The 12,117-nt window shown below is 38.8% G+C and overlaps 1 protein-coding gene across 2 annotated transcripts in view; it reads left to right on the top strand.

Moving 5' to 3' along the window:
* HBS1L (HBS1 like translational GTPase) overlaps positions 1-12,117 on the top strand; it is a 47,783-nt gene that overhangs the window by 1,137 nt on the left and 34,529 nt on the right. The window contains exons 2-5 of one of the 2 annotated variants that reach the window (XM_081187686.1): positions 977-1,042; positions 1,664-1,795; positions 4,032-4,223; positions 4,800-8,235. In XM_081187686.1, coding sequence (XP_081043812.1) covers positions 977-1,042; positions 1,664-1,795; positions 4,032-4,223; positions 4,800-6,292 — 1,883 coding nt within the window. In that variant the 3' untranslated portion in view covers positions 6,293-8,235. Of the gene's footprint in view, positions 1-976; positions 1,043-1,663; positions 1,796-4,031; positions 4,224-4,799; positions 8,236-12,117 lie in introns of those variants that run through there. The other variant, XM_081187685.1, reaches the window with a different exon arrangement.

The following is a 12,117-nucleotide window of genomic DNA, read 5'->3' as shown; positions in this document are numbered from 1 at the left end:
GTCCAAGTTTAGGCTCCTCAAAAAACTTCTGTTTAAATGTTCCCCAAAAACCTTTTCATAGTGCTTAATCCATTTTATGTGATTACACATAAGCACTGTACTTAAAACAAATGTGAGAATATATGTATTAGTGTAAAGTACTGTAGAGTTGCACACCTATAATGAAAAAAGCACTGTATAAAAACTGCAATAATATCAACAACATAAAATCTGCAAACATGCCATGTGCCATACATCTATGACATACTATATTTTCATATGAGGTCAGAATAGGCATTTCAGTATATATAACTGAATTATAAGGGATTTTATTTGTAATCTATGTACTGCAGAACCTTTTGACTACTACCCTTCTTGAATAGATATGGTTAGGGTTGTGCTGTAAATGATTAAATTTTATTTAGAAACATCTATCTTTAATAATTTAAGATCAGATGGGCAAATCCAACATGATTCCCCTATAGTATAATAATATTCTATATCCTACCCGCACACTCTATTACTCTGGATTAATTACTGCCCTTTTGTTGTCATATGCCTTCATGTTACGTATCTTTCACATATTTCCTTTTCAATTATTATAGAGAACAATATTTTTAAAGCTTTGACTTTAAAAATTTAGGAATTTGATTTCCCTGTATTTCATCTTTGAGGCCTAAAATCATAATTTAATTACATTATTAGGAAATAAAACCCTCCTAATCTCACAAGTCTGACATTTCTGCACACCTCTATCATTATCACTGTTCAAGGACACATTCTAGCCAGGCAAAAGTGCACAAGAAGGACACAGCATGGCCAATGAGGCTATGGCTTCAGGAGAAAACATGGTCTGCGGAAAGTTCTGAGGGTCGGGTAGAATGACCTGGAAGGTGATGCACCTGAGCTATAATGTAGCTTAATGTTTGTTATAAGAATGTGTATAAGAAAACTTTTTAAATTCAGTTGTAATGAAATTGTCTTTCTTGCTTCTTAGACTTTGAAGAAGATGATCTTTATGGACAGTCTGTAGAGGATGATTTTTGCATTTCACCTTCAACAGGTTAGTTTAATATTTGGCCATTTATGTATGGTGTGCCATCTGACCTACAGGGAATGTATTGGCCTACATCAAAAATTGTGTATAGTTTGGCAAGGAAAAGAAAGAAAGAAAGAAAGAAAGAAAGGGAGAGTGGAGGCATAAGTTGCTAAAGTCACTTGTACAAGATCATTTTTAGAGGCAAGCTTAGAATTCATCTCCAGTACTACTTGAACAACACTTTGATTCCCTACGGGACAATTGTATACTCCTGCATTGCAGGAGGTTGTACTAGATGATACGGTCCCTTACAACTCTACAATTCTATGATTAACTGAACTAATTTTATATTGCTGTGGCCATATAACTATGCTAAAAACAAATTGCTGTGAAAGATGGAAGTCCTCTAAAGCCAAACTAGTTGCTCACAACTTGTGTTGATCATAATAGGAAACCGAATTGGCAAGAGTAAGATATACCATAGAAATCTGAAGCATTTACAGAAAAACATATTATGAATCATTAGAATAACAAATATTTGCTTTGCTGTAAATGTTAAAAAATAGCCTGATTTATTAAATGGCACAAAACGTCTTAGGATTTGGGAACTGAACAAAACTGTTGAACTCTTTGTTTATGTTATAGCTGCTCAATTCATTTACTCAAGACGTGATAATCCTACTGCATATGCCGAGACATTAGAAGAAAAATATGATTATGAAACAGAACATAGCAATGATTGTATTCCAAGTCACCAGCTAACAGGTGCTGAAAAAGGTAATTGTAAATATATATTACATTGACTTAATAAACTGAAGTGATTGTGTTGCCACCAGAACATGTGCATGTGACAGTAATGTCATATGCTGAAGATTGCATAATAGTTATTAGATTTAATGAGTGGAGGCTATTGGGTGGAGAGATGGACTGATGGAGACTTCAAATCACTCCCTTTACCTTCACTTACCGTCTCATCATCTGTTCTCCCTCCACCCGCAGTAAAGAGATGGATGTACAAAGATGGGTGTTATGAGGGCGTGAGGGCTACTGTTAGACCAGCCTCATTTGGGCTGGGAAGCATACTGGGGGATTTGGTGTTGCAAGCTCCTTCTGTAGTCAACACCATGAATACAGTTCCTCAGTTGCTCAGCTATTGACACTCAAGCTACTAATGTCTTTTTCAGAGTTTTGTTGGATAACCTTACATTTCTTTCAGTTTTTTTGGATGTTCCTCTTCAGATCTTCACTGTACTTCTGTCATGTAGATTGGAGTAGGTGGACAGGCTTTTAGAAGGGTATTGAATTAAAATAAGCGATTCACAGTTCTTACAGCTAAAGGCTTGTAATTAGCAGATTTTTATTAGCACCCCACTTCCAGTGCTTGCAGTTGTGGTTAACCATCTGCTAAATCCCGAGGCCTGAGAAGATGTGATTTACCTTAGAAGTTAATTACAGTATCTGTAAATGCTTAAAATGTACTGTTAAGTGACATATCAAATTATGTTGAATTATTTAATGCTGAATATATGCATTTTCCCCTTGGGAGTAAATGCTGTTTGTCTTCGTGATGATACCTATGCTGATAAATATTCAGCCTGTTAGGAAGTCCTAAAAGCTGACAACTTCATTATTCTGCTTAGGAAAATAGAATGTCCTATGTCAGTGCTTCCCAACTTGTGTGTTGGACCTGCAAATGGGTTACAAAGCCTGTTCAAACCCAGAATAATTATAGTTGCTTGTTCTTAACAGGTATGAGAACACCTATTTCAACTTTTTGTTTTGTTGGCATGTTATAATGCTGTGTTGACACTTAAAAGGGAACACTGAAAAGGCTCAAGTCTTACATTTTAACACTTGGGTACTGCTCTCTGGAGGCTGGCAACTGATTTGGTGATAGTTCATCACAAAGTGCTTGTACAGGGAATTGTTTTGAGTGACAGCTGCAGCTTGCCTCTGATGCACAGATGCTGCCTTCAGTACCTGCTCATCAGAGATGGAGCTGCAACAGTCACTGAAGACAGCTTGTGGCGATCTATCACTAGATCTGCAACCATGGTTACCGTAGTTATGTGTTTAGGCAAGGGTGATTTGAAGTTGGGTTGGTTGAAATTTTTCTGCTGAAGAAACAGAGTTTTGAGTGGGCTTGAAATCCATTTGCAGCTGATGTCACAAAACTGTGCAAAAAGAACAATTCCTTGAACTATCATTTGCTAGGACCCTCAAAGATAATTTTTCAGAAGTGAGGTGATCTGAATTTTGACTTCCATTTTACCAAAATTACTTGGTAATTACTGAGTGTCTTGCACTTGCTGATTAAGGAATGCCTGCATATTTGTGAGATTTTTCAGCAAAGACTGCTGTGAGGATGAAATATAGTAATTATTTATCAATAATGATCTGAGGCTATGTCTGGCAACCATCAAACCCAACATTATGCTGTTTGGTAAAATGCAAACTCAGCCCTCCCACTGATACCTTCAAAAATAATGTTATTCATGATAAAGTCGATTTAAAATATTCATACTTCATTGTATCTGACACTCTGTAGCAATACTTTTAAAAGAATTTTTTAATAACTTATTAAGAAATAGCCTACAGTCAGATGTTTGGTGTTCTTACATTCTCACAAACAAATCTGTGAATAACTTTGTAAGTACTATAAACATTTCAACAAATTCCACATAAATAGGGGCATTAAGTTACTTTTTGCTTAGATCTCTTAAATAACTGTTATAAAATAGGCAGACACAGTTTAAATGTATGAAACTGACAACTCCTGAAGTTATAAGGTCCAAAATTGATGTGACAATAAATTTGGACTTGTGGGTCACCATACCAAAAAGGTTGGGGACCACTTCTCTAAAAGGGTAGAGAATGGATATTTGTTCCTGGATAAAGATGGTTGTGATTTGGTTAAGAAAACTAAGAGCATACTTCTTCAAAATTTAGTGCAACTGTGCATATTTACGTATTTAAAGCCATTATATAAGAGTCCCTTGTCCTTTTTTTTTAGCTAAGCTTGATTTGTGCCTTGATCGCATGAGAGAAGTGCTTGGAAAGTCTGTGCCTGAGAAAGTGATGGTTGAAGCAGTATTGAGCAGTAAATTTGATGTACAACAAGCTTTGGATTCTGTACTTGCCCAAGACAATAAGCAAAATAAGATCAAGAATGAGGATGCCATAATTGCAGGGAAGGCAACAAAAGGTATGTTTACGTTTAATTTTTGTGTGATTTACTATGTGGCTCTTTTGCATAAGGGGCAGCCGTATAGGAAGTTTTTTGCTTCTTTTTACTATTTCTGTTTGTTAATAACTTAAATGACTAAGCTACATATATAGAGGCATCCTGTGATGAATGCTTAAGGTACTGTTGATCTGTAGTCTTCCAAGGATCTGTAAATATCATTAGCACTATATGTATATGTTGCACTAAATAATTATAAAATTATTAATAAATATAGTAAAATTATATCATGTAATGGTTAATTTATAAATTTGATGCAGATTGTGTAATTAGATAGATAATATTGAAAAACGTGGCATATTCTAGCTTAGTAGTGCTAAGTTTCAACTGCAGAGTTGTCTATTTAGCATAGCTAGTAAACTGAATTCATGAGGCTGTGATTTACACATCTAATACAGTTTTGATAATGTTTGTTAATTAAATGCCTTTCTGTGTTTTTTCTATTTTGCTGTTGGCTTTCCTGCTTTGCCACAAATTGGAACTGTTTTTGCTTTGACCCTGTGTCTCTCTTGGAATTGTTGGCTCTTGTAAGGTAAGGCTTATTTTGCTCAGAAATATTTTCTAGCACTAACAACTTGACTAACTCCATTGAAAATACTTTAGATACCACTAAGTCCTGCTGTAGTCTCAGCAACCCTGTGGTCAATTTTGAATCTTGTAACGCTTCAGCTCCAGGTGACAAAACAGTCTTCAGACCCAAATATGTCAAAACACCTTCAGTAAAAAAGAAAAAATCCGTTTGTAACTCCTTGGGAGCTCTTTCTATACCATTCAGTGACAATGATAAGTCACTTTATAAACCACTGAACAAGCAGGTAACACTCCCACCAACTGACAGCACCAGCACAAGTTGGAAATCTTGCAATGAAAGTGATGCATGCTTTAGTTCAGAGGCTGAATTGCTGAAGGAAAATTCTTCAGAAAATGTGTCTTGGAACCCATCTGAATTTAAAGGAGTTGACTTGAAGGGCCTGGTCAGGCTTAACGAAACAGGTGATTCAGCAGATACCCAAGATAGTGCATTAATTTTTCTCCAGAAAAACTATGATAGCAAAAGCTGTTTGGATAATCCTCCTGGTTTTATAAATGCTTTTGGAAATTTGATGCTGGACAGCAAGAGAAGTTATCAGCTCAGTAAAAAGGCCGAACTATCTGGAAATGCCCCTTCATTTTCACACAGTAAGGGCGGCTTCCAAGGGCATATCAGCACCTCTTCAGAAGCGAATAGCTTAACATTTTCAGTGTCTCAAAGCCCATCACTGGCTGATCTCCTACAGGAACACCAAGGAAGTAATTCAAACAAGCCTCAATCCTTATCTGATCTTTGCAACCCATCAGCAGGTTTCACAGACTTGGAATTAGGACTTTCACCATTGTCCCAACTAGCCAACCAACCTCAAATTTCACCTGGATTGACAGAACTGTCAGGATCTCTATCTTCCTTAACATTCTCCAAATCTTCTCCAGTAAAAGAGCTTGAGAGTTTATCACTTTCAGATTTAATTGCAAAATCAACTGCATTGGATAAGCCTCGAACAACAAGCAGCTGTTCTGAGCTTCGTATACCTAAAACAGTGCAACCTACAGTTGTGAATTCAGATATTGATCTAAGTGTTCTTATTAGAAAATCAACATTATCTCCTCAACATGTACATGTACAGTCAGGCACTTCACTTCCAGAAAAAGACGCTTTATTTTCAAAGCAAGGACAACAAATGTTTGTAGCTAAAGGAAGGAAGAAGAACCAAAAGAAAATGAGGTCACATATTTTGGAAGGCACTGTTTCATGGGCAAAGGCCCTCTCTGCAGCACCATCAGCCTTTGCTATAACTCTGTGTCTTCATTATCCCCCAAAGAGATGTAAGCGCCAAACAGTTAATCTTCATAAGGCTTTCTTATACAGTAGGCAAATGCAAGAAGTAAAAATTAATGAAACTGGACCCTTATTAGCAATAACACCTTTTGACTTCAAATCACCATCTCCAGATGACATTGTAAAATTAGGCCAAAAGAAAGCCTTCACTAGATAACAGCACAATGAACTAATGCAGTTTTGATTATTTTTACATTAAAAAAGATATTTTGAACAGGTTGACTTGGACGGCAAAGTGGAATGGATGTCTTAAATGTAAAGACAATTGTCAGTTAATTTTGGTTAACAAACTTTTGTAGTAAAGTTTTTGAATAGATGCACTGAATTCCAGTCCTTTTTTATCCTTTTATTCTATAATTGATAGAGGTAGATCTTAATCTTTAGCGCCTCAACTTTGGAATAATGTGTTAAGGTGCTGAATCTTTTCTAAATAATTAATATTGAAAAAATATTTTTAAGAAAGAATGTGCTAGCTCCTGCTAGAAACAACATATTAATTTATGGTTTCAGGATTACCTTTAACAAAAATTACACTGGGGACCAAATTATTAAATACTTGCTGTGAATGAATTTCCATAAAGTTTTTAATCTCTAATGTGTTTAATATGGCACTGTTACTGTTTGTAGCTGCCTTGTGGCACATTAGAGCTTTGTTTGCTTTGTTTTTAATCTGTCCCTTTTTTGAAAAATTGATTTGTCAGTGCATGTTTTTGAAATCCCCATGGCAAAAATATTTAATTTACAAATGGCTTACCATCATGTTCAAACTTGGTGAGACCAGAAGTATACATTCAAGAGCACAGCTTGTGAATTTTTTTTTAATGGGTAGTTGTCAAATGCATTTTTTTTCTTTCACACAAATTATTTGGCATTACTGTACTTTCCTGTACTCTCTGGCTTTTTCGTCACTTCATATTAAATCAGGAGGTCATGTGTGTTAGCTGTCATATAGGTGCATAGCAGGGAACCACAGCCCAGTCTGTCTTCCTAGTTCAAACATATATTGTACAAATAAGCAGACATATGCCAGCCATGTGCTCACTTTATAAAACTTACTAAGGTACAAGCAAAATATTTTACATGTACCTGTAAAAAGTGTAATGTGTGCAGCGGTCCTTTAAAAGATTCAGGCTAAAACTTCCCCATTCCCGTAGAATGATCAGGATGTTCTCTGTCCAACTGAGGAATAACTTAATTATTAACCAAAACACCTAGTTCTGCAATCTTTTTAACTATATGTTGTAGAATACTATTCTTTTGAGCACCAGTATCTTAAATCTCATTCAAACGGTGATAAGATTATATTTTTTGTCTATTAGCTTTCTGTTTCTGCTGCTTTCCATACTTTTCTTTATTATTATTATCTTCATCAAGGTTTATAGGCATTTGTCAAGTTAAGACTTTGTATGTTTTTGATAGTATCAAGTGTTTTGAACAGAACATAATGCATTGCTGTATTTTCAGTGAGCACCCTATCTTAACTTTTGTATTTAATTTAACAGGCAGCTATTATTTAGTTCACTGGGTAAAATATATATTTCTTGGAGAGATGTTTTTACATGCTTTAAGAAACAAACAGCCATGTCAGTATGTAAAATAATTTTGATTTTTAACTTGAAAGTATATTTTTATTGTAAGGTACATTCCATTGCCTTTTGGTGCAATTTTATTTTTTTATTTTATTGTTGTGATTTGACACTTATTGTTCAGCTGTCTCATTAAATACCACTATTTCCAAATGCTTACTGCATCAGATGACAAAAATAGTGTTTTTCCAGTATCTCTTGCTCAGTGGAATTCTTCCTCTGTCACTTTTGCTTAAAGTTTTCTCCCAGTCATCCCATGTACCGTAACTGTATGGGATTCCATAGAAAATGAGGGGAAGAGGCTGTTGTGATGTAGGTGGACTAGTGTGGTAGATTGTGGCAGGTGTGGTTTAGGCAGCTTGACTGGAATAATTGTAGTGTAGTCCATCACTCATTTGACCACAACTTGAAGCCATGGACTAGCTATTTAGACAGGTTCCGAAATGGTCATTAAGTAAATGTGTAAACACTGTATATTTAGATATAATAGTGTTATGATGCTGCAGGTTTTTTTTTTTTTAAAAGGATGTAGATCAATGGTTGACCAAAGATGAACTTTACGTTGTTTTGTAACTATATTTTTGCTTCCTAGATTTTTTGGAAAGATTTTTTAGCTTCGAAAATATTTCTGATTGGCACATATTCTTCAGGTAACTTAGGACATGACCCATTGTCTTTTGGATATGGTTGCACCCCTTGGAGGGGCTTGACATGGAGCTGAATAAATTTATCCTCTCCCTCCTGGCAGGCTGAAAGGCATGTGCAAACTTATTGTTGCGCTGTGTTTGTTAGATAACAGTGCAAGGCTGCTGCATGCCTCTCTCCTTTATCGTGATCCACCTGCCCCTTTTCCCATAACTTGAATCTACAAGTTCATTTGAGTTCAGAGGGGTGGTAACTTACAAGTACTGTGGAAATGAAGAACATGTGGGTTGCTATATTGGTGGTGTGCATTGACCTTCTTTTTATGATAACAGCCAGCATGCTGTACAATGTGTGCAAACCCGAGCTGGAGGTGAGGCAGCAAATTTTAATCCTGATCTCTGCAAACGTGCATCATGCCTTTACATTTTACTGATATTTTACTGCTCTGAAGCCAGCCTCTGTTTTTGCATGTGTATATATGGTACATTTTTTATAAATATTGTATATTTTGAAACTGTAAAAAACTATTTGGATGTGTACTTTGGACATCTAAAATGTCAAAATATTCAGAGCATTGTGAAATCAGTATCTTAGGTTTTTTATGTATTCAAAATCAAAATTTAAAGTAAAATTGACCTGTAGCTTGTTTTATGAAAAATATAGATATATAAAATAAATTTAATTTGAGGATCAATAATCAGTGCACACTGTCTTCCGTGTCTTGCTGTGAGGGTTCAAATACTTACAGTACCTTGTGTTGGTGGCTTCTCCATTAATATATTTTTTAATAAAAAAACCAGAATTGTATATTTTCATTCCTAAAAACTCTAAAAATAGTTTAAATTTGCACTCACATTTTGTGGAATTAATAAATAAAAATTATTCTTTTCCTTAGTGTGCCTGAATTTAGTAATTGGAACTGAAGTGAAAATAATGGTTGCTCACTCTGTGTTTTGTTGGAAAGCTGTTTAAATATCATTGAATAGTTTGGTTACTTGTGTTTCATGGTCATTCTAAAGGCTATATAGAAACACTACAACAGTCCAAAAGTTGAAAATCTATCTTTGCCATTATTGTATGTTTTATATTTTGTTTAGAACTGCTGACCTCATTCTTCACAGCTTTCTGTCTGTAGTTCTTTGAGGTTCCGAGCTATAGGTAAAATACGGTAGGTTCTGAGGAGCAGGAGTGAAATGGGTATTCCTGTATAAACTGTGTTGCAGTTTTGGTCTCTTGTTTCCCTGCCTACCTTTCAAAAATGTGGATAAAACCCTTGGTCCCACGACAATTAAATCTGTGGCAACATCTATTAAAGAGATTTGCCTTAAAACTTAGAAAGAGTTCCATAGTTCTGTGAATTAGTGTCTATTTCTTAAACAATTTAAGTGCATTAAAACTCAGGAATTTGCTGCTTGTCTGCTTGTCTATATCAAATGGTGCATGTGTGTATTGATTAGTTGATACAAGAAGTGTGCTTTAACTGAAGATATGCACATGGATTCAATAGCTAAAACTCAGAAAAAAGCAAAAGAGATGGGGAGAGGATATTCATGTGACTCAACACTTGAGTGTTTTCCTTCCTGTCTAAAGGTCATATATCTACACTAGATCCATTGTATTTTTCCACTTTGTGGTCACTTGCTTAACATTCTGTTACTGCTAAAATCTTCTTGTTGCTTATATGGGTATTGCTGACAAATTGCAGTAGTTGAAAAAGAGCAATGAGATTTGATTTAGCCTACTTTTTGTTTTGGAAAACAGTTGTCATACAGATAAGATAACATTGTTGCATGCAAGTTTAATGAAGATTCCAGGCTGATATGTGATATATGACCTCCTAAACCCAATCCATTGTGCCCCATGGCACCTACTACAGCATCATAAAGTTTCTGTCTTGGTTTGTGCTGTTGGTGTGTCAGCTAAGAGGCATTTCATCCTAAGTACTTGTTCCATAGGCCCAAGGAAACAGTTGCATCTCGATACAGCTAATGAAGTGGACAATTGTATCTCCATGGAGAGGGGATTGTACGTCTGGCATAGCACAACAGAAAAGGCTCTGTTCCATACGGTCTTACCATATACTGTAGCTGTAGATGGAACTATGACCAGAGCCACAGATTTTATAGCATGAGTTATTCTGTAACAGGGAAAATGATATTTCAAGTACTTAGAGCCCAAAGTCAGCAACCTAAGGAGGCAGCTGGGACTGATATTTAAGGATAGATGTCATATGATCCCGTTTCATGGCAAAATTTGATTAAAATCAGTACAGGTTTAAAAGGTTCGTTCTGCCATCTTGATTCAGTGTGTTAAGAGGTATCCAAATGCATGGAGAACAGTTAATCAACTTTACAAAATATTTAGTAGTTAAGAGTGAATTCACTGGGTAAAGAATTAATGTTTGATGCAGACTACTACTAAGCGTACTTTGGACAGTGTATGCCTAATGTCAAAGTTCCTTATACCGTATTTTTCGCACTATAGGACGCACTTTTCCCCCTCCAAAACTGAAGGGGAAATGTGTGTGCGTCCTATGGTGCGAATGCAGGCTTTCGCTGAAGCCTGGAGAGTGAGAGGGGTCGGTGCGCACTGACCCCTCTCGCTCTCCAGGCTTCAGGAGAGCCCCACCGCCAGCCCCACAAGCTCGGGGGACAGCGGGAGAGGCGCAGCGCGCCCTTCCCGCTGTCCCCCGACTTGGTTAGAAGGCTGGCGGGGGAGAAGCCTGCTGCTCCCCGTCGCCAGCCCCGCAAACTCGGGAGACAGCGGGAGAGGCGCAGCGCGCCATTCCCGCTGTCCCCCGACTTGGCTAGAAGGCTGGCGGGGGGAGAAGCCTGCTCCTCCCCGTCGCCAGCCCCGCAAACTCGGGAGACAGCGGCAGGGGCACAGCGCGCCCTTCCCGCTGTCCCCCGACTTGGTTAGAAGGCTGGCGGGGGGGGGAGCCTGGTTTTGCGGTAGGCGGAGGAATCCCCCCGCCTCCCAGGAAATCCAGGAGAAGCCGTGCAGCCCTTTTAAAAGGCGCGCGGCTTCTGCCGATTTCGCGGGAGGCAGGGGAATCCCCCCGCCTCCCAGGAAATCCAGGAGAAGCCGTGCAGCCCTTTTAAAAGGCGCGTGGCTTCTGCCGATTTCGCGGGAGGCGGGGGAATCCCCCCGCCTCCCAGGAAATCCAGGAGAAGCCGTGCAGCCCTTTTAAAAGGCGCGCGGCTTCTGCCGATTTCGCGGGAGGCGGGGGAATCCCCCCGCCTCCCAGGAAATCCAGGAGAAGCCGTGCAGCCCTTTTAAAAGGCGCGCGGCTTCTGCCGGTTTTGCGGGAGGCGGGGGAATCCCCCCGCCTCCCAGGAAAGCCAGCAGAAGCCGTGCAGCCCTTTTAAAAGGCGCGCGGCTTCTGCCGGTTTCGCGGGAGGCGGGGGAATCCCCCCGCCTCCCAGGAAAGCCAGGAGAAGCCGCGATCTCTTTAAAGGGTTTGCACGGCTTCTGCGGGCTTTCGGGAGAGGTGAGGGAATCCCCCCACCTCCCAGTAAAGCCAGGAAAGCCCTGTGCAGCCCCTCCGCCAAGGAGAGGCTGCACGGGGCTAAAGGGGAAGCCAAAACAGCGAGCGGGATCCATCCCGCTCGCTGCCTTGGCTTCCTCCATAGCTGCGCGCAACCTCTCTGCCAAGGAGAGGCTGCACGGGGCTATGGATTCTTTAGCCCCACGCAGCCTCTCCCGGGAGGGAGAGGCTGCACGGGGCTAGGGGAAGCCAAAACAGCGAGCG

The sequence above is a fragment of the Podarcis bocagei genome (genome assembly GCF_964188305.1).
Source record: "Podarcis bocagei genome assembly, chromosome: 3".
Lineage (NCBI taxonomy): Eukaryota > Metazoa > Chordata > Lepidosauria > Squamata > Lacertidae > Podarcis > Podarcis bocagei.
This window is presented reverse-complemented; position numbering and strand designations above follow the sequence as displayed.